The following is a 23,812-nucleotide window of genomic DNA, read 5'->3' as shown; positions in this document are numbered from 1 at the left end:
ATAAAGCTCTGGAACAACTTACGTGCTCAATATCAGTTACAATATCACACTGTTTATTGTGCGTTATGTAATGGTATTGAGTCTTGTTAAATGCACTTAATGCAATGAAGAAAGTATACCCTTAGTATATTGGTTATAAATACAGCCGCCCCACTCAGAATGCCTATCGCCAGTGCAGTAACCCGCTGTTCTCTGAAAAATATACAGTTTATAATACAGTTAAGTGTCGTATTGCAGTCACTCGCTGTTCTCTGTAATCATACAGGTAAAGGTGAGGATCGTCAATCAAGTACAGTACAGCCGAATTTTTCTAACGCACCACCGTACAATGTTTCCTGCGCGTACAATGTATCCTGCGCGTACAATTTATCCTGCGCGTACAATGTATCCTGCGCGCATAAAGTATCCTGCGCGTACAATGTATCCTGCGCGTAAAATGTATCCTGTGCTACGATTAGGATATTCGGGTGGATCACTGCCATGAGGTTTATGTCTCAATAGTCATATTAACAAATAGAAGAAACCATCAGCCTAAATCACAGCTTATTAATGAAAACTTTGGATTGTGGTGTTTTGTTTGTAACTAACTATACATTTCACATTTATTTGACAAATAAACATTAAAAAATGATGAGTAACCATAGGTTGAACATGACGATAATTTTAACAACAATTCATCTATGTAAATTACAGAGCCCCTTTTTACAACATTAAGGCACGCTTAATAATTCTTCACGTGTTTTTAAAGAAACAAACATAAAAATATGTTTATACACTTCTCGTCGGTAGACCTACCGGCATCCCAGGAACTGTGGCTTTTCCCCTGGAGCAGCGGTCTCAGATTCCCTTTTCAGACTGTTGATGTGAGCCAAGGCTGACACAGTGGCGGCCACGTACCAGGGTAAGCCGAGGATAGAGTGAATTACGATCGTGATGCAAATGATTAACATGTCCAAGTGATATCCGACTCCTTTCTGGAGAATGAATACAGGTATGTTTTTTTATATGTGACGCCATTTTTGTAAATTGCTATGTCACTGCCATAAACGTGTATTTAATTTACAAGAATATTATTGAGCCTTGTTATGACTAAACGGGGTGTAATGAATATTCGTAAAGTGTCTTTCCAGATTGGCCTGTGAAGTCCGCAAAGGCTAATCAAGGATTATACTTTCGGTCTTAACCGGATTTTCCCCAAAAGTAGACTTCCTTTTAATAGAAAATACTATGAAAGCGGAAAGAGTCGTCCCTGATTAGCGTGTGCGGACTACTTACGCAAATCTGGGACGATACTTAACGCACTTGCATTAAGCCCCGTTTTCCAAGAACTCGGCTCAATAATATTTTTAAGCATAAGTACAGAATATATACATTTACAAAATCATGTCAAACGGAGGTCGAATTAACAATACAATTATCTGCTACCGTTAAAATATGTACGTAAATCAACGAAACATTCAATTACGTTGACAAAGCATGAGATGACTAAAATTCATGTATTATTATCAACATATGTGCGTCCCGACAATACCGACCCTCATTTTGTGCTCCTTCCTGTTGACGATAACAGCGGTAATCTGTTGGTCCAGAAAGACCAGGATCACGCACAGGATGGCCGGAAGTGCTGCCGCCAGCGCGAGCCACCAAGGGTTTTTATCGCTCACGGGGCTAATCAACCAGCCACGATCGGATCGCGTTGGCTAAGATACAATTTTTCGTATTAGTTACGATATGCTCAATTATATGTCATTTAAAAAGGATATTTCAAAATAATTATGAGAAAATAATGTGTCACTAATTTGCGTTTGATAGAATTGTTGATTGACGGTACGCTAGTAAATATAACCCACGATTGCCTAAAATAAATGTTTGAATTAACAAGTGCAAAGTTTAATATACAGATTCAACTGATAAGCGATTTTTTTAAATGTCTCCATGTGAGTCTTACGTTTTTATAATGTTTACAAAAAAAGTACTAATTACAAACGTCATACCGCGAACTTATCCGGAACAGTCAGCTTCGGGGTGGGCAATTTGCAGACGATATCAACGACAACAAAAATAATGATGGAAAGCAGGACGGCAAAGTCGCTGATAAGCTGGCGTACAAACGTGGGGAAGACTGTTGCTGCTTTGAAATCCTTCAGCGTAACAGCAAGGCCAAATGTTCCAAGGAAAAGCAGAACCGAAAAGAAGAATACGTCCGGGATGTAGGGGGCAGATTTGCAGCTCCACGTGCCCGCCTTAAGATCACACCTGAAACATACGGGCATTGTTCTGTGAAAAATGAGCTTAATGCATGTGCTGCCGTTTTTTGTAAACAAGAGACTGCCATAAATAAACAAATTCAATAAAAGCCAAAAGTGTCGTCCCTGATTAGCCTGTGTAGACTGCACTGGCTCATCTAAGACGACACTTTCACACAATGCTTAAAGCCCATTTTGACAGAACGCGACTCATGGGTACATGCATATTGATTGGTTTTATAACTTGATAGTTTTATATTTCACATCTAACAATTATCAGTACATGTATATAGATTGCATAAAATGCATAGTTTGCGAATTACATGGCAAATAGGAAGAATGTGACTGCGTTTAATTGTGACGGTAGTTTGTAACTTCTCATTTTCATCAATCAATACTATCGTTGACTAAAAAAAACAGAAAGTGAAGTATTTTAATACAATTAAGTCTCTTAACATAAATGAGAAAGATTAAAATGTATTTTCCCCTCCACACGATTTGAATCATTATATGAACGGGAGAGATGCAAATAAATATATACCTCAAAATGTTTCCCGTTAGTACTAATCCGACTAAATCAATTATGTTATTCATTTAAATAAATTAAATACTCTTTCCACATTCCCTTTTTCATGTTATTATTATTATAATCAATAATATTTCATGTGTGTCCATCTATGTGTGTTATGTATGGGTGTAAGAAAATATTGTTTGAATGTTATACTTATTATAGACCTATTTGTGTATGTTATTTTAAGAAGGCCAAACTGTAAAAAAGTATTGATTCATTTGCATAATATGTATGTGTCATTGTCTTTATGTGTAACCTTATTATTATTATTATTATTATTATTATTATTATTATTATTATTATGTGTTACTGTGTAAGGTTGGGTTGTTGTTTTTTTGCATTTTTAAACCATTCATTGTCGTCAAGGAACGTATATTTGATCTTATTACATGTATATGCGATAACAACGATCGTCTCACCTAACTCTACGCCGTATCGCAGTGGATATGGTGTCCGCCAACCATCGGGAGGTCCCGGGTTCGATCCCCACTGTGGGGGCGTTCTTTAGATCTTCCCCATAGACACCAAGTACTGGTTCATGTCCCAAGAAACGGACTCGATAGCGTTTCAAATAAGCCTTAGCCTATGCAATCGAGCAAAAGTAACTTGGTTAAACCCATTTATGCCTAGCGTCTAAAAAAAAGGCCTTGGCAAACAGCGTACACCCAGATGAGACGCCGCGTTATCTTATCTGGGTCTGTGCTGTTTGCTTAAAGGAATTTCTGTAAGAAATATTCTAAATATAGAAATAAATATACTTGACATCCCTAATTTTGGAAATAAATTGATCCAATTTAGATGGATGGGAGAGTCCACTATTACATGGATTAAACTATACTCTACGAAACTCACGTGGTTGTATTCCAGTTATATGAGAGGACATCGTTTGTACTGTTGTGACACAAGTGCCAGATGTCCATGTGTTCTGAAGTGATCGACAAACACAGATGAATAAGGGCAGCTAGATATAAAGCATATACTTGTAGGGTATATATCCCTTTTTGCATGATAATACACAATCGTAGCATTTGTCAAATATACCATAAACATCAACATTATGTCGAGAAGAAAATGTTTCATCAGCATTCATATTACCATAATCGATTGTCAAGAAAATGTAATATAAACATAGATTTTTTTTATATAAACATACACAAAAAGTTTAGTAATTTTGGCTTTTCCAACCTTATTGCGGCTTTTCATGAATTTAACGACGATGATATAACTATATAAGGCGGTGTATCTTAAATTGTGCAATTAAGACGAGATACTTCTGTGATATAATGTACATGTGATAATATTTGTCATAACTTAACCAGTAATATACATGATATATTATATTAAACAGTACATATTTGATACATATACATTATTAAATATTTAATACATGACTGTTTCATGGTTACTGCCATCAATATCAAAAACCATAATGGAAATAAGTGAAAATCATTTTTCTCTTTTTTGTGTTATCCTTGGTATTTTATGCGCATTCCATGGTTTACTATGTATATTGCTGTGATTATATATTTCATGACTGTCTGCATTATGTAGTAACTATGTTATGTTAATATGTGTACCAAATAAAATCAATCAATCAATCAATTTTTCCATATATATTGTCTAAACCAATTTACTAGTTCAATGGTTATTACACTAAACTGTATTATTTTTCATTGTCATTTATTTGAATATTGATGCTATCAGGTTAATTTTTAGGTACACTTAATTTTTAATGAATAATGTTGGGCCAAGTATGAGGTTCGGAGCTCCTTAAAACCGTTTTTAACCCAGTGCCTTCATTGACCGTTCCAAGGCTTTAACTCTAGTTTCGCAAGTCTGTGTGTTTGTTACGCAACGAGTGTGGGTTGTGTCGTGCATATGCTGTATGTCTCACTGGTTGTCAATGGTTTCTAGCCATACATTGAGGACCGTATTGTGAAAAATGAGTTTTATGGTGAAGCTCATGTTTTTTTTTAAGTTGTCACCCCAACATCGTCATTTTTTAAAGCATTACTGACCAACTATACTTCCTATAAACATTAAAAACTAAAGCTTACCGGAACTTAAAGACATATTGTGCCCGCCTGTCGCATTGAGGACTGTGCAGTTGTAGATGCAGGAACAAATATCATCAGTTGGATGGTTGCCAAAATTCACCGGATGGTCTGTCTCTATGCTCAGAAGTTTGCTAAAGGCCTCGACGATGAAGATAATGGCGATGAGCGTGGCAAAGCTGTCTTCGGTGAACCGCGTAATGTATTTGACGAGGGAACTGAGGTTGAAGATCACAATCAGAAGGATAAAGCCAGCGGTCCAGAGTCCGACCCAGCATCGAGCAGGCATAAAATCCCAACCGTTGTCTCTATAGCAGAAGAGAGGTATGCGTGAGCAAATATTCTTCAAAACGCTTGGTTGGTGTCATTTTCAACTTCGGTAATGAATCATATGTTAAAATATCAACATATGTGATCATGTATCCGACATGTGTGGACAGGAGTTAGATTAACCCATGTATGCCTAGTGGACTCGCCCATCCTTCTAAATTTGATCAATTTATTTCCAAAATTAGGGATGTCTAGTATATTCATTTCTATATTTAGAATATTTCTTACAGAAATGTCTTTAAGCAAACAGCACAGACCCTTATAAGACGCCGCATTATGCGGCGTTTCATGTGGGTCTGCGCTGTTTGCCAAGGCCTTTTTTCTAGACGCTAGGCATAAATGGGTTAATTTAACGTAGAAGTTTTCCATGTGCAATGAAATGGCTTCGGAGTTACAAAATATAACATTAATAAAAAGCTGTACAATAGTTTTGCAGTCAAATATGCATAATACGTACTATTTTAACCCAGCTGTAAACCATTACAAAGACACAGAATTAACACTTTAATCATTTTGTTAATAAGTTATTGTACAGCAAATGTTTTAATAACGAAATCTTAAGAACGTACTTGCACAGAGTGTAGATGATTTGCTCGAGGACCAACATGGGACCTGTGCTCCCGATAATGTTCAGTGGCTGCCCAGCGAACAACGCATATAAGATTCCAGTTATAGCCGCGGCGAATATACACTCCATGACGCCCTGTAAGTGATACATGTGGACGTTTATTTGAGACGTGTTCTGAGAACACTGGGCATAATGCATGTGCGTAAAGTTTCTTCACAGATTAGCCTGTGCAAGGACGACACTTTCCGCTTTTATGACATTTTTCGTTTAAATTAAGTCTCTTCTTAGCCTTAATCCAATTTAGGTGGACAGTGTCGTCGCACAGGCTAATCAGGTATGACAATTTACGCACACGCATTAGGCCCAGTTATCTCAGAACCAGACTATAATTATAATATTCAATTGTGTTCAGGTTTTAAACATCTTTTTAATAAGCATCGAAGTTCATTTGCATGGTTAAATGTTCATGGTTTTGTACAATATGCTGCGTTTGTAAACGACATGTTAAACGAAATGATCGTGATATTCTTGCACAATAATATGTTCATTTTGGTTTAATATATACTTGTTTCAACACGTCTAGTACGTACGTTCAACATAACATGACCGAGATAGCAGAAGCCATCTTAAAAGGCTTTCAGTGTGAAATAGAATTTTCATGTTATTCATTGTAATGTAAAATAAGGTCAAAATTTTGATTGTAAGCCAGGCCCGTACCCAGGAACTGGTCCCAGGAACCCGCCCCCCCCCCCCCCCCCCCCCCCCCCAAGTTGGCTGTCGAGTTATGATTTTTTAATAATAATGGGCCTGATGCAAATTTTTCTCACATGAAAGGGCCCACAGAACACTTCCTCGCAATACAAATGCGCAGATGTGTTTTATTGCCCCTGATACACAAGGGGATTAGCGCTAATTTACTCGCTAGTGGAGATAAGCCCCTTGGCTTTGTTTTCTTATCACCTTGTACACACATCCCCGATCTGTCAATTACCCATTGTGCTCAATGCTTCATCTATCGATGGTTGGTGTAACACGTCTTTTGATTGGCCAAGGAAAGAGAAACAGCGAATGGATGGAACTGATACAGAAGGTCGTACGTCAGAACAATTATAGTATTTTATCTTTGATTTCAGACCTCCGCTCGAGTCATACTTTATGATACATTTCTGTCAAAACTGTGTTGTAGATGATAAACATTTTATTATGAATTTACTTTGAAACTTTAGAGGAGGTTTGATTTCAAAGAGAAAATACTAGTAGGTTATATGTAAGTTACTGACGGGTGTAGGACAATAGCCCTCTGGGACATTAGCCCCTTAGGACGTTAGGTATTTAATTTCATCTTTTTAAAATAAAATGCAGTTAAAATTTAGAAATTGATATAAATATAAAGATGACATTATAAGATTTTTAGTAAAAAATAGAGCACTTATTATATGTATATATAACCATGTTTTACTTTAAAATTGTGTTTATTTTAAGAATGATTAAAACTTAAGAAAAAGTTATGTAACAACTGGATAAACAACAAGAGTATTGCATCTTCTTTACTATATGTTTGACTTCAACTAATAAAAGAGGATTCTGATAGGTTAATTGGCATTACAGTTTATCATTTAATTAAACAATTATTGATGTTTGTCAAAATGATTATGCAATTTAACGTCATTATGCATTCACACCTTTACATGTAATTACTTTTAATCTATTTAAAGAAAGGCATCAAAGAGTTTTTTTGAAGGCAATTATTAAAGATCATATAAGATCATAATACTTTTTTCAAAAAAGTAAAAACAACGTTCAAAACATCAAAGGATCGTTTTCTTGCAAACTGTTTTGGGTATATAGTTAAAAATATATATTAGACTTCAACATATTAATAATTGTATGTATGTACATATGAAATTTTAAAAAATGGAATAACAATACTAACTGAAAAAAAGTTATGAAGTTTAAAAACAACTGAGGGCTTATGTTTTAGCGTGCACTTTTTTGAAGGGGGTAATGTCCTAGGGGTTCATGTCCCAGAGGGCTAATGTCCGTACCCCGTTACTGATATACAGCCATAATAGCATTTCTCTTTGAAAACGAACCTCCCCTAGATTCATACTTTGTTACATTTCTTAATAAAGGTTTTTGAGTTTCAAAGGTTGCTGTTCCTTCTTCATAAATAATCATACATTTCTGAAATCTAAAACTTTAAACATGTGTGTGAATTTCAAACCAATGATTAAAGCTTTAGACTTCAGAAAGCTGCTTATTTACTTGTCATATATCATACATTTAAAGCACAAAATAAGGTTTTTACACGCATTAAAATTCACCTTAAACAGTGTATATTAAAAAAATATATTCCGGAGGTGCAACCACTCTCGCGACCTCCCCGTTTTGCCCCCCCCCCCCCCCCCCCCCCCAGTCAAAATTTCCTGGGTACGGCTCTGGTAAGCGTATTTCATGCATCCATGCTTTCCATTTTAACATTTCTTTAATAGAGAAAAAGCAATAATTACATACTAAATCGCTGTATTATACATGTAAGTGTCTATAACAAGAACAACGTGTATCTAATGACGTCAACACAAGCGTCTGTCATTTTTCATTAAATTTATGATGTACTTTATTACCGCCGTAAGACTCACGTGGAGACAATGTTTGTTCTTATATATAGATGTAATATAATTCTATGTTAAGCGAGGCGTTAAACGAATTAGTGACAAAGGCTTACAGCAATGAAACCATGGGATTTATCTAACTGTGTTTAGAACATGATGAATTTCTTATTATTTCAATAGTTCAGTAATTAAATTATTACAATAAAATTAATCCGAAGAAGAGGGGCATTTATTACGACAGAAAACATAATAACGATGTATTTAGGCGCGTATCAGTGCGATTATCAGAGGCCAAAGTTTATCACCGTATATATTTTCGAGCAATATCATAACAATTATGGCAAAACTTAAACTAAATAATTATTGACTGAGTGCTAGGTAAGAACCCAGTGTGTGTGTGTGGGGGGGGGGGGGGGGGGGGGAGCGTCAAGAAAGGAGTCTGGTCAAATAGGGATTTTTTAAATCGATAAAAATTACAAATTTGAGAATATTTTATCGACAAAAATGACCAAATTGGGATCAACACATATTGACACAAACATATCCTTTCGTGGCCATTTTGGGAAAAAGATATAAATTATAGTTATTTATTTCGTAAGTTATTTAAGAAATAAAATTGAGATATAAAGTCTAATAATAAAAAGACACTCCTTTCTAAAAACAAACAACTGTTTTTAGATTAAGAATTTTTTTCCGGTTTGGGATCAGGTCCGTTTGCTTTGGGATCCGGTCCGTTTTATGGCCTTTTTTACATAGCAGAAAAACACTTGTAACCGTATATTGCCTTCCTTAATTAAGAGAGACTTTTCACAGATGCTCGTATTGGTTTAATGTCATAGAAGGATTCCGCTAACAAAACTGTACTATTTGGAAAACTTTTAATTTGATGTTAGTTCTAAGAAAAATGATAAAATAGAAATATTAATCCTGTGGTTTTGAACTCGGAACTTCTTAAGGTACAAGCTAGTGTGCAGCCATTTCACCACGCAAGCTTTTAAATTGTACTGATAATTTAAACTGCATTTGGGCATTACACATTTTTGTTTAAATTTCGATGAAAAACGTTAAAGATGTTTTTCTGTTTTCCATTGTGACTGTGAATAAACGAATTTTTTTTCATTTTTCTTGGTAAAAACTGCATTAATTTGAACGTAATGCATACATTCATCATTGTATCTGGCTCAGTTTTATTTTAAATTTCATCATTGTATCTGTTTAAATTTTATTCTAATTGTCATTTTGACAAAATCTGAAGAAGTCGCTTTGTGGTCGGTAAATACTTGAATATAAAATACAGTATATAAATATTACATGTCTGACAGGGTGACAGTAAATTTGTCAACTTGAGGAAATATATACTGTCAATCGCCTCGAAGCCAAGGTTGACATTTTTTCCCCAAAGTTGACAAATTTACTGTCACCCTGTCAGACATGTAATATTTATTTTATTATACCAAACAAACTTTTCAAACATGAACAATTTATATGAACCAGGAACAATTTTAATATTCAATAATTGTATTTAATTTCAGCAATAAACAACCATTAATATGTTGAATGGTTCAGATTTTCGGGCCGAGCAAAATGAACTTCGCTTTATTTGGCACAGACCTAGTAATCGATTTATCCCATCAATTTTCTTAGTCCTAAATTATTACATGTCTGACTGGGTGACAGTAAATTTGTCAACTTGAGGAAATACTGTCAACCGAGGCGAAGCATAGGTTGACAGTATTTTTGCCAAAAGTTGACAAATTTACTGTCACCCTGTCAGACATGTAATATTTATTTTTTATTATACCTCACTTTTATTCACAATGCTAAACTCCCATAGGCCATCGTGACATATAAATACTGTCAGACACAGCGGGAAAACAGTTTACTGTCCAAAAAAATACTGTCGCACGCTACCTTAGCAATCAGGCGCGGAATGGTAAAAAATATAGTACTGTCCCATTCGCGCTTGCGCAGTACGCAGTTTTGCATTTCCGTTGTATTTGGATAATAACAATATCGATTGCAGCTGAAACTGTGCTGTAGAATAGATTAATGCCATTTTTTAAGCTTTGACAGGAGTCATACAAAATCAAATTAGTATAAACGACACGCTTGCCTCAATGGCAACTTTAATCCAATGCTAATAACAATAAAGTTACAACGATATACATTTCCAGTGTCTTAAGGTGTTATGCATGACAAACACACAAGCCGATAGGGTAACTCGCCCTTGAGTCGGACGGGTTAACGGTATAAGTCTATAATACAAAGCTTTGTGAACAAAGCCGGGACTCAGCTTGTGCAGGCTTTAACTATAATATCATAGGAGTCTATTTTATAAATAATTATTTGATTCCCAGCTTATTTTCATTGAAAAATAGTTGAATAATAATACCTTCTGAATTCGCTCATGAGTCGGACACAGATGTGTATTAAGCATTTATTTGGTTATACATTCCCTATAATTATTAAAATGTAAATTGCACAGTAACAGTCCTGTGTTGATTGTTTAAGTTTATTCTTTTGTCAACATGTTGACGAAAATAAGTTATAAAAGATTAAAAATGACATGGTCACTGTAATGTCTATCCGACCTTTACAACAGCGGAACCATTTGTAGCACTGAGGGTTACAGAGAAAAATACAGGAATACAAAGATAAAACATTATGCGATTCTTGTAGTTTGTGAGCTAAGGGATTCTTTATAGATTCAGTCATGGTTATTTGAATGAATTTGTTGTTCATTTCTCATCCGTGTACCTCTGCCAGTACATAAATGCATGTTCGCCATAAGGGCGAATCGCGTTCGCCTCAAGGGCTAATTGAGTTGTAATTTTTACTATAAAACCTATACAACTGAGCGAACAACTGACAATTACCTTTCATTGTTATAAAATAAGGTTATGTTTTCAATATACAGTCATTTGTGAATGATGTGAAGCGTATCTTACCAAAATGCCGATGGTATGAAGATAATCGATTATTGAAAATTCTGAATTTTTCGTCACAAGAAGTTATTCATACTGTAACGAATCCAAAGTCATCGTGAGATAATATTTGATAACATTTTATTTCGAAATTTTATTTATTTTGAGTATGAAGGGTAAAATATTCGTTATAATGTCACAAATCATGCTAAACAAAACTGATCTTTGAAAATTTCATAGATAAAAATGTCCGACTCAAGGGCGAAATCGACTCAAGGGCGAGCTACCCTATACGCTTTGGATTCGTTCGATGCTTTTTTTAACAATTTGTTTACTGTTAAAAAAACCACCACGTCCATATTGTTATCCCAAAATGTTTCGTCACCGAAATGACGTCACACGAGAAGAGCTACGTCATAGATTTTGTAATCAAGTGATAAAAATAAAATACGGAAAGCTGGTTCGGTAATATATTTTTAAAGAAATATTTGACGACTAAGAAAATTGATGAGATAAATAGATTACTAGTTCGGTTCCGAATAAAGCAAAGTTCATTTTGCTCGGCCCGAAAATCTGAACCACTCAACATATATTAATGGTTGTTCATTGCTGAAATTAAATACAATCATTGACTATACAAATTGTTCATGATTCATATAAATTGTTCATGTTTGAATAATTTGTTCGGTATAATAATTATAGGTTATTAGACGTTTCACTGTACAATACGGAGATATATTTGGACGAGCACACAGTTTGAAGTCTGTGACTTCAAACTGTGTGCGAGTCCAAATATATCACGTATTGTACAGTTTAAACGTCTAATAAACTTTTTATTCTATATCCTCATTACCAAACCAGCTTTCCGTATTTTTATTTTCATTCATTGATTACGCACTTTATGACGTATCTCGTGTGACGTCATTTCTCTGACGAAACATACTAGTATAAGCAAGACTCTGCATTTTAGGGACAACAATATGGAGGTGGTAGTGTTTAATAAATCTAGTAGCAAATTATACCATTTTGATAGCATTGAACGAATCCAAAAGGCAAAACGTATTTCGGATTGTGTGTTTGTCATGCATAATTGTTTTTTTTTTTTTTTTTTTTTTTTTTTTTTTTTTTTAATAAGAAAACTTTATTTACCTCGTCAATAGGTATGTGTAGGTCGAGGCCATCCTACTCCATACCTTACAAAAATTATGTGTTAGTAGCAATTAAATACAGCCTGTGTTAGTATACAACTAAATGATTTGCACGTTTATAAACAGCGGATGCAAGTTTATATTTAGCAATGTACAATGTATGCATGTATACATAGATACATAGTAGATGACAAACTTTGTGAAAGCACAGAAAATACAAGTAGCAAATATACTTTCTATATAACACAGGGATCTTCATACTTAATATGGAGATTTGTACTACACATATCATTGTTTTCTTTTGTAAAAGGTAAAGAAAGTGTAGATTTGAACAAACAAAATATGTGAAAACAAAACCACAGTGTATAGTTGAAATCATTCATTTCAGTGCACATCAATGTAAAGCAAGTACATTTTAAGTTATGGGTTCATTGATTAATAATCTTACAACTGACCAATTTGGAAATTCCGATCCTTGGCAAATGGTGTGCTTTTGAATTTCCCATGCTAGTTGAAAACTATTTTTTAGCCCTGGTACTGTTGGGATTTTACTATGTTTTTTACAGATAAAAACATACCTTTTCATTTCAAGAAATAAAATATTAATGGGGGTCATTTTTTCAGAACAAATCCCAAGTAGAACATCTTGGCAAGAGATGTTGGGAAAATTGATGTTGTTTAGATTCATTGAATATTTTATATAGTTGATAATGGGTTGAATGTGTTCACATTCCCAGAAAAGATGAGTTAAGGTTTCCTCATGTTTTTTACAAAAAGAACATAGATTGTCGTTAACAATTTTCATTTTATATAACAGAGATTTTGTACCCAAGATTCTGTGTACAATTCTAGTTTGAAGCCATTGTATATATGTATCTCTGGAGTTTTCAAAAACAAAGTTATGTACAAACTTCCAGTCAATGTTATTAAATATTTCATTCCACTTATTTTGACATGTAGGTTTTTCTTTATTAAATGTATATGTGCTATATATTGATTTATTTGGTTTTGCTTTAAAAACAATAACATTCAGATAGGAAGAGAAAAATACTCCAGTGGTGTTTGACTTGTTAACAGTAGCAAAACTTGATTTTTTAATAAAATCTGATACAGTTCTTTTAACTCCTTCATAGAATAAAAAATTTAGCACTTTTCCAGTGTAATTCTCAATATCATTCTTGGTCTTAAACCCTCCAGAGGTACATAATATGTCTCTAACAAGTCTAATTCCTCTTTCATACATGTTCTTATCATAAATGCAATTCATACCAATTTTAAAGTTGTCATTGTAAAATAATGGCATATTTAATACATCATCAAATGTACAAATCTTAAATGTGTTAACATATATGCTATAGTAATTAAGAACATCTTTCCAAAATGTGTTAGTTAATCTTTTAACAATTTTTTGCACATATGCATTACCCATATTTAACATTTTTTTAACATCAAACAGTGAATAGACTAATACAAAGCATTTACCTGTACATAGTGCAAGTTTCTTTATCCATGTTAGCTTCATACTTTTTTCAAATGAGTATATATCTATCATATTCAGCCCTCCCTCTTCATAAGGTTTGATAAGAATATTGTGTTTGATTTTTAAAGGACCATCCCATATGAAGTTGTAAAAACAATTATGTATTTGATTTAATATATGTACTCCTGGACTGGGAAGAGCAATAAATAAATGAGTGAAAAGGGGGAGTAACATGGATTTAACTACAGTAATCTTTCCTAAAGGTGAGATATTTCTCCTTTTCCAAAAATTTATGATATTTTGTAACATTGTCAATTTGCTAGAATAATTATAATCAATCATTTTCTCTAGGTTGACATCAAATATGATACCTAGTACTTTGAAATTGGTTGAACCCCATATAAGTTTGTATTTAGTTTTTATTGAGTGTGTACTATATTTCTTGGAGCCTATCCATATGAGTTTTGTTTTGTCATAGTTAATTTTTAGTCCAGATTCCAGGGCAAAGGTATGCAATAGGTCAAGTGCTGTGTTAAGAGAACTTTCATGCATAATTGTTAACTTCGATAGGAATAAAACAACTCGCTCCGACAGGATTACGAACTCGTAAATTGTGTTTTGGCCTTTGGGTCAGAATGGTGAGCATGTGTACAAACGCTATCAACAAATACTGTGGTTTAAAATATATTTCGATAAATGGATGGAAGAACAGAAAATGGAAAATGGAAATGCATATCATTGTACTTAGTTGTTATTACAGTAGGCTAGCATTGGATTAAAGTTGTCATTGAGGTTAATAAAATTGATTTTTTGTTTTGCTGTTGCATATTTGTTTTCAATTTCTAGCAATAACAATATCACTTGCTTTTGCATTTTTTAAATTTCTTACAATAAAAATTAAGTAAATATCACATTCTCGATTTTCAATAGGAAAGTATTAAAAAGAGACATACAAGCAAAATATCGCCTGTGTGAATCGATTATAGTACATTCTGATACTTTTTCTCGGTGACGGCTTTTATCGTTATAAAACAATAGCTTAGTGCACTTGTACTCAACTGTCCAATATGGAAAAAATACAGACTTTTTGGATCCAATACCGGAATATATTGGACGGTCACGTGGTACATATGAAGAATGCCGATTGGATGAATTTATTGGATATAGAATAATTAGAGGTTATTAGACGTTTCACTGTACAATACGGAGATATATTTGGACGAGCACACAGTTTGAAGTCATATTGGACGAGCCGTTAGGCGAGTCCAATATGACTTCAAACTGTGTGCGAGTCCAAATATATCACGTATTGTACAGTTTAAACGTCTAATAAACTTTTTATTCTATATCCTCATTACCAAACCAGCTTTCCGTATTTTTATTTTCATTCATTGATTACGCACTTTATGACGTATCTCGTGTGACGTCATTTCTCTGACGAAACATACTAGTATAAGCAAGACTCTGCATTTTATGGACAACAATATGGAGGTGGTAGTGTTTAATAAATCTAGTAGCAAATTATAACATTTTGATAGCATTGAACGAATCCAAAAGGCAAAACGTATTTCGGATTGTGTGTTTGTCATGCATAATTGTTAACTTCGATAGGAATAAAACAACTCGCTCCGACAGGATTACGAATTCGTAAATTGTGTTTTGGCCTTTGGGTCAGAATGGTGAGCATGTGTACAAACGCTATCAACAAATACTGTGGTTTAAAATGCATTTCGATAAATGGATGGAAGAACAGAAAATGGAAAATGGAAATGCATATCATTGTTACTTAGATGTTATTAGGCTAACATTGGATTAAAGTTGTCATTTTGTTTTGCTGTTGCATATTTGTTTTCAATTTCTAGCAATAACAATATCACTTGCTTTTGCTTTTTTTTTAAATTTCTAACAATAAAAAATAATTAAATATCACATTCTCGATTCGTTTTTTTTTATTTCCTCTCATATTTTCAATAGGAAAGTATTAAAAAGAGACATACAAGCAAAATATCGCCTGTGTGAATCGATTATAGTACATTCGGATACTTTTTCTCGGTAACGGCTTTTATCGTTATAAAACAATTGCTTAGTGCACTTGTACTCAACTGTCCAATATGGAAAAAATACAAACTTTTTGGATCCAATACCGGAATATATTGGACGGACACGTGGTACATATGAAGAATGCCGATTGGATGAATTTATTGGATATAGAATAATACAATATATGAATCACACAAAAAACTACATATTATACAATCTGGATATACCGATTTCGATTGGTAAAGACTAAGCATTGTTGGATAAAATCGCTAAAAATACTATCCGAATCTCTTACGAAGCAAAAAAATAATAACAATAAACGCACTCGTTAGCATACAAGTTTAAGAACACATCTCTAAAAAGCCAATGTTGAAATGAATTCATAATACATCTTAATTCAAAATATGCTAAGTTCGAATGCAAAATGCCCCTGTGTGCCCTTCCGTCATAGCACTAGCTCCGTTTCATAGGCATGATGTTGGTAGGTTGTAATAAGCTAACGCGCAATGTTTCTTATTCAAACTTGTGCAAACGAATATAAACGAGATTTTAATGAACATAACTGAACGAGATAAATAGAATAGGTCAGTCTCGAACATTGCGCAAAACATTAAACAACATCAAACGCACGTTTTGTAATATGAGTTTTTGATCATTATGCTAACAATTGTTAATATGTTATGCAAATGTTTTTCGATGTTTTGCAAAACAATACCGATATTGACACAATTCGTTTTTGTTTCCATAAAATAGTGTTTGCATAGGTTACACTTAAATGAAATGCACCCGGTTTTAAGTACTGAGAATTCGTCATGTGGAAACGCTAATTCAGTATGGGGCTTATGTTTGTGGTTATAATGTTTCTTTCCAATAGAGAGCCCAGTGTGTCGATAATAAGTAGCACATTCATACCACTTAATGCGTCTAAAAAAAAGCATATTGTAAAGGCACTGCTTGCCTTACCGAATATGGATCTAAGCCTGCCCGTGCAGTCAATACAAATAAAAGCATATTGTGATGACACTGCTTGCCTTACCGAATATGGATCTAAGCCTGTCCGTGCAGTTAATACAAAAAACATATTGTGATGGCACTGCTTGCCTTACCGAATATGGATCTAAGCATGTCCGTGCAGTTAATACAAATAAAAGCATTTTGTGATGGCACTGCTTGCCTTATCCAATATAGGTCTAAGCCTGTCCGTGCGGTCAATACAAAAGAGCCCTTACTCTTGGAATAAGGTATTCAATTCGAGGGTAAAGTGTCGTCCCAGATTAGCCAAAGCAGTCAAACATGCATATCAGTGACGACACTTTTCGATTTTATTTGATAGTTTTCTTTTAAAAACAGTCTCTTATTAGCGAAAATCCAGCCCAGGCGCAAAATGTTGTCCCTGATAAGCATGTGCGGACTGCACAGGCTAAATTTAAACGACGCTTTACGCACATGTATTATACTCACTTGTCCCAGAGCGAGATTCTACCGCTTTTTGATTATAAGGCTTAACTTACCATGTACTGGTCTGTGGCCTGTCCGAGGAGACCTCCAAACGTGACATTAGGCGTGAACGTTCCCAGGAAGACGTAAATAAAAGATGCGAGACACTGCACGTGGATACCGTCCTTAAAGTCGGACAGGTACCAGGGAAGCTTACGCTTGATGTCTTGTGCCAGACCGTAAAAGGGACTGAAATGGATCCAAGTAGTGCTTATAACTGGTATATTATATACCTTCGTATCGAAACTAAAACGCAACATATCATATGAGTCCTTGCAAGAGCATGACTACAAAATGCGTTCATGACTACAGATCGTTTAAGCTTGGTTAACCGTTGAGCACTGGAGTATTCATTTTTACATCTCGCCACCATATCAACTAAACGGTTTTCTTTATTTCAATCGACCAATCAGCAAAAGATTTATATGGGAGGCGGTTGTAATCTTGTTTGTCTGCATTTTCCTCGACAAGCTGAATGTCGAGTTTTCACATAATTTTTCAGCGAGTTTCGTTTATTTGTCTTCGAAAAAAAATCGAAATGAACTATGGTTAAATGTTTTGAATGGGATTTGTGCAACTCAAAAATCGGTATCCAGAGTTATTAGTTTGAGGCGTTTTTACTTTATACCATATCATAAGCCAAAATGTGATCTCAACAAATACGAGTGGCAACTTTACAAATGTTGAATTTTAGAAGTCCCGTAATAAAAAGTAACTTCAATGTATAACATGATCAAAGTAATTTGTGTGTAGCACTTTTCATTATAAGGAGTGAAAAATGTTATACAAGCAATAGTAACTTAGTAAGAGTATATTATTTACCGTTTTTATATTATAGCATGCTGCATTTTGGAGCCCTCTCTGCGTAACTTACCTACATCCACGTTATAAACGTGGTATTGATATTTGTGATATTTTGTGTAAAAACATGTGTTTAACAAGCCGTGTTAATCTTTTCATAAAAAACATCGATGCATGCCATTGTATACGTGTTATTCATTACAAGACCACCATAACACTTAGTAACTTATAGGATGTCGGTACCCGCACTAAAGTGTGCGAGTGGCAGCTTCAGTATGTAGCTTTACCGAAATCCCGTTACATAACGTTCATTTATTTGAAAAAAAATGGCCAAACTGATTTTACGAATAAATAAGGACTGTTGTAATTTGTGTTTGTATAACTTATGCAAAGGTTAGTTATGGTAGTGTAGATTTCGACAGCATTACGTTTTAAACTCCATTTAGATCATACGAGCTTCACTTTGTGAAAGATAAAGATTCGTTCCAATAAAAATGTCCGCCCATTATGACAATAACAATCATCATGTAATATACATATACGCCTTTTTGTTTTCTCGAGTCTCCACTCTGTACATGTTCATATGTATCTTGCACGCAGCATTTGCGATATTCATGATTAATGATATATTTGCGTATGGCATTGGGATAAAACATGTTTGGTATTCCGCTTCAATTTGAAAACATTTTAAACTCCATAGGTTTTGCTGAATTTACGTCAAACCAGTCGATTGTTGAAAGGTAGTTCACAACATTGCATGCAAATGGTTCATTACATTTCACATGATTTTAATTCATCACGCGATATATAGAAGGGCGTTTCAATTTATTGTTAAAACAGTGTATGTTTATTTAATTTATAATATGTTGTATGAAAAATCAATTACGCTCATAAAATGTACTAATTCCTGAACTTTGACCAAAATAAATATCAAGTGGATGGTGGCGTAGAACTGTCTCACGATAACCAACTTAATCACGAATATAATACCACAGTTAGAGTCGTTTTTTATAACTGATATACTCATAATCACATAATATTGTCTGTTCGTTTTATTAATGTGAATGCTGAAGTATCAAATGTCTGACCTACTTAAGTGTATGATGATATTTGTCCGACAAAGTTGATCGTTTCACAAGAATATGATTGATACTGGATAATATGCCCAGAAGTATTCCGCAATACCTCAAAAACCCTCCTATTAGTTTTATGCCGTTGATAATCTACTTAAGTAAATAATTTCATGTACGGAGTCTTGTAAGCTTCTTTAATCGTGAAGTCTTTCGCTTTAAATATCTTCTGCGAATGTTATCTCGATTATTGATTTGCATTGCAAAATATACCTCGTTTATGTTCCTTATAACTCCTTCCGATGTTAGTTAATTTAAAATTTAAGTGTCAGTTTAGTAAATATATAAGTACTGTATGCAGTGTCAGTATGAAACATTGTCAAAGGGAAATAACCATGAATAAAGTTTCTTTCCACCATAGGCATGTGTTTGGAAGCGAGTTAAAAGATTTAAAAGCAAAACTAAACAGCTTTGGTTACAGAACTAATACAATGCAATTTTAACGCTTTAATCGTGTTACCACGGCACAACAATCCCATGCACAGAATGGCGTGAATTGCTAACTCGTTTGAATACCTCTATATTATATAGAGTGTTGCGTCCACATTGTGTCGATCCAGTGTAACCGAATGCGATTTGGTTGGTGTAAGTCCAGCTGCTATTGCGAATGCTTCACTGGGACTACACAAAATGCATTACACGAATTCAACACAATTGCATAAAGTGGTGTTTAAACGAGTTAGGACGGTAAGGGAATTATACGACTTAAGAGTTATAACAGACTTGTCTAAACTTTAAAATTGTTACACACAATGTTTATAAGACATATTTGCACAATTTAGCACTCACATTTTGGAACTTGCGAGGGCGGGATCGTCCCCGTGCCCTCCTTCTTTCTCCTCGTGACCATGTTCCTTCAGGTTTGCCATGGAAACGGGTCGGTGTAGCTACACCAGAGCGGCGAATGAAAGGTAGTAGCCAGTTTATAGATACCACACCATGATAGCATCACAATAATATCATGGATTAATTTTAACTTCGTTTATATTTTTATTGTGTATTATTTCATGTTAATACATTAATTATAAAGTGGAGTATAAACTACTACATGACTTATACAGATAGTTGACAATATCGTGTATTGTTTTTATTCTATTTGCGCAAAGATATTACCACAGGTACCTGTAAGAAAAATACTCAACATACTATAAAAGTATACAAATGATACAATTGTCAATGCTTTTTGAAAGCGAATATATTGCTTTTGTTCAGACCATAGTGTTGTGCCGGATATTTGACATTTGTATCCCGTGTATACTTTTATAGTATAAAGAGTACTTTCCTTAAAGTTCCCTGTGGATATACCATGACCAACTACCGGCAATCTTTGAAAATTAATCGTCATTTATTTTATCACAGTATAACATCAATAATCTAGTAAAACCATATATTATACATATATACATGACAAACAAAAGAAAATACGTATTTTTTGTGATCAATTGACAGAAAAGCTTGCTCACTTGGGACTGCACTTTTTGAGGTGGTTCTATTCGGATTGTGGGATTCCATTCGGACGGTGGAAGGACTGTTACTTGCTCGACAAATTCGTCCAGACCAGCAATAAGGTCAGCCAACACTCGACCTTTATAAGCCACTTCGCGAAATACCTAAAATTAATCTCCTTCATTAATTCCTTATTTATTATATTGAACTGAAGAATGCAAAAATATATATATTATAAAATAATTAGTTTTTCATAACATGAAATGACCATTAAAATTCACAATAGTAAATTTATTTTTAGCGTACCTTTGGGATCTACTGTTGCAAGTTTAAAATGCATAAAATGCCACTTAATTTAATTTTATTGTAATTTTCTTCTGGATAGATATTTGTTTCTTCAGACACTGAATCGGTGCCAAATAGCATAAAATAACGGATTAACGGGAAAATACTTTTGCAAATACCTTAACATGCAAGACGAACAGTTATGTAAGGTATTGTTTTTAAACATTGATAATTGTATTAATAATCTTACATCATCAATCATCATCGTTGCAATACATCGTCCCATTTCGCGGCATCTCTTCTCGGATCCAGGAGGGCCAAAGATGAACAGTAGAAACCTAATTTTGTAACAGTGTTTTATGTAATACATTCTACTTCCAAAGGCATTAAGAAGGCACATATTTTCGGATTCTAACACCCACACACATCTATTATGACTCATTAAAATTATTTTCAATATCATGCCAATGCTTTACATAAACACTGGAGTAAGATATATGAAACTAATTTTTAAAGCAATGATCTTTTTTGCGAGCAGGATATCAAACCATCGACATGGGCCTATCAGGCATATGGAAAAAAACGCTGTGTCACATCTTATTATAAACCTTACGACAAGTCATTACTTTATCTTAATCTAACAACGCATATCCATTTATGTTCCTAAAAAGGACATTTGAAAGATTAAAAAGATAATGAATACAAGATCTGAACATAACCAATCGTAAAATTAAGTGCCCAAAAATTATGCTTTTCGAAATTGCACCGTAACGTTAATCTTACAGTACGATGTTTAACAAGACAGACACTAAATATTTTCTTGAAATATAAAAGTAGTGATCAGTAACGCTCGATCGGTCGTTGTCGGCCCTGGTACTACTTTAAGGTACCACCAGTACTCTGAAGTTTACTACAAAGTACCGGGGTACCTAAAATATACTTAAAAGTACCCGTGTATGACCGGATGCCTTAAAGCGTATTTTCCTTACAAAAGGTAGGTTGTTGTATACCTAAGAGTGCCCGGGGTACTTTAAAGTAGTCACTGGGTCAACATTGACCAAGTGAGCCAATCACGATTGGTCATTGTCGGCTCAGGATCTATTTAAAAGTATCTGGTACTCTTAAGTATTCTTCACAGTTCCCGGGGTACGGAAAAGTAACTAAAAGGCACCCGGAGTATGGCTGTGTGCCGTTAAGCGCACTCGGTGTATATTTTCGAATACATAAGAGTCCCCGGGTTATTTTTAAGTAGTACCTGAGCCGACAGCGACTTATAAAACATAAGTAATTAAATAGCAATCAACCTTGTTGGCAGTTTGACGGCGGACACACCCTCGAGTATGCGTGGCTCCTTGAGTCGTACAAAGATAAGCAAGGGCTCGTCTAACTCATCCAGCTCGCCCACCATGATGTTGCACACCTCGGAGTCCTTCTGGATTTTTCGCATGAACGCGCTATTCGGCTGAAAACACAAACTGTGTATATTTCTTATGATGTATCACAACATCGTGTCATTTCGAAATATTACGCACGAACGCGCTGTTTGACTCAATAAACAGTACGTAAGTACGAAAAATGACGCGAGTCAACTGGTCCAATGGTATGTAGATTGACTTGAGAAATGACGAACCACGCGAGAAGGGGACCCTCGAGTGGGATGCGAAGGAACCCAAACTACGAGACTTATAAATACCATTGGAACAATCAACTATAATAATATTCTTTGCATTATATTCACTTACATACTTTTATTTTCTGAAAATGTGTTCATGTGCAGTGGATTATTTTTATAAAACAAGGGGTTTCATAGTTTCGCTACGCTGTATAATGCCAAAAAGTATATGCCTGAAAAAGTAGTCCGTCTATGAGGTCAACGCGGAATCAGAATAAACAGCGAGTGGCGTAATACAAATTTAATTTTACTTCGACATCTATCCCCTGATCGATAAAGCCTGTACATTGATAAATTGTAGAATGGTATATAGAGAACTAAAAATATATGCATAATTGTATTGTGATGTATGGCAAGCGGTTCGACGCATAATCCCAAGAAACTAGGTTTCTCATGAGAACCTAGGTTTTCAAATGAGAACCTAGGTTCTTTTGAAAACCTAGGATACCAAACGAGAACTTAAGTTCTCAGAATGAGAACCTAGGTTCTCATGAGAACCTAGGTTCTCATGAGAACCTAAGTTCTATGTGTCTATGAGAACCTAGGTTCTCATGAAAAACCTAGTTTCTCATGAGAACCTAGGTTCTCAAGCGTAAACCAAGGTTTTCAAATGAGAACCTAGGTTCTCATGAGAAACCTGGTTTCTTGGGATTTCATAAACCTTGGTTCTCATGAGAACCTAGGTTCTCATGAGAACCTAGGTTCTCGTGAGAAACCTGGTTTCTTGGGATTTCAATAACCTAGGTTCTCATGAGAACCTAGGTTCTCGGAGAACCTAGGTTCTCAGAGAACCTAGGTTTTCAGAGAACCTAGGTTCTCTGAGAAACCTAGTTTCTTGGGATTATGCGTCGAACCGCGTGCCATAATTAACCTCCAGTTGTCTCCCATTGCTTGGTACACGCTGGCGGCATATGTGTAACATGAATAGAAATAGGCGTGAAACCGTGAATGTTTCTCCCCAAGAGCATTTTCTGAACAATGTTCAGACAATGCTCAGTAATATTCTAC

At 34.7% G+C, this 23,812-nt stretch overlaps 1 protein-coding gene across 1 annotated transcript in view; it reads right to left on the bottom strand.

Annotated features, from left to right (window-relative positions):
• Positions 1-23,812, bottom strand: part of LOC127855686 (sodium bicarbonate cotransporter 3-like) — a 79,525-nt gene that overhangs the window by 2,834 nt on the left and 52,879 nt on the right. Inside the window, exons 9-20 of the mRNA XM_052391468.1 lie at positions 22,437-22,594; positions 21,383-21,470; positions 20,865-21,011; positions 20,191-20,288; positions 17,485-17,659; positions 5,771-5,904; positions 4,875-5,179; positions 3,670-3,742; positions 1,995-2,256; positions 1,536-1,700; positions 796-974; positions 120-192 (exon numbers count right to left, since the gene is read on the bottom strand). Coding sequence (XP_052247428.1) covers positions 120-192; positions 796-974; positions 1,536-1,700; positions 1,995-2,256; positions 3,670-3,742; positions 4,875-5,179; positions 5,771-5,904; positions 17,485-17,659; positions 20,191-20,288; positions 20,865-21,011; positions 21,383-21,470; positions 22,437-22,594 — 1,857 coding nt within the window. The remainder of the gene's footprint in view (positions 1-119; positions 193-795; positions 975-1,535; positions 1,701-1,994; positions 2,257-3,669; positions 3,743-4,874; positions 5,180-5,770; positions 5,905-17,484; positions 17,660-20,190; positions 20,289-20,864; positions 21,012-21,382; positions 21,471-22,436; positions 22,595-23,812) is intronic.

The sequence above is a fragment of the Dreissena polymorpha genome, chromosome 13 (genome assembly GCF_020536995.1).
Source record: "Dreissena polymorpha isolate Duluth1 chromosome 13, UMN_Dpol_1.0, whole genome shotgun sequence".
Taxonomy (NCBI): domain Eukaryota; kingdom Metazoa; phylum Mollusca; class Bivalvia; order Myida; family Dreissenidae; genus Dreissena; species Dreissena polymorpha.
Note: the sequence above shows the minus strand (reverse complement) of the source record. Positions and strands in the feature narration are given on the sequence as shown.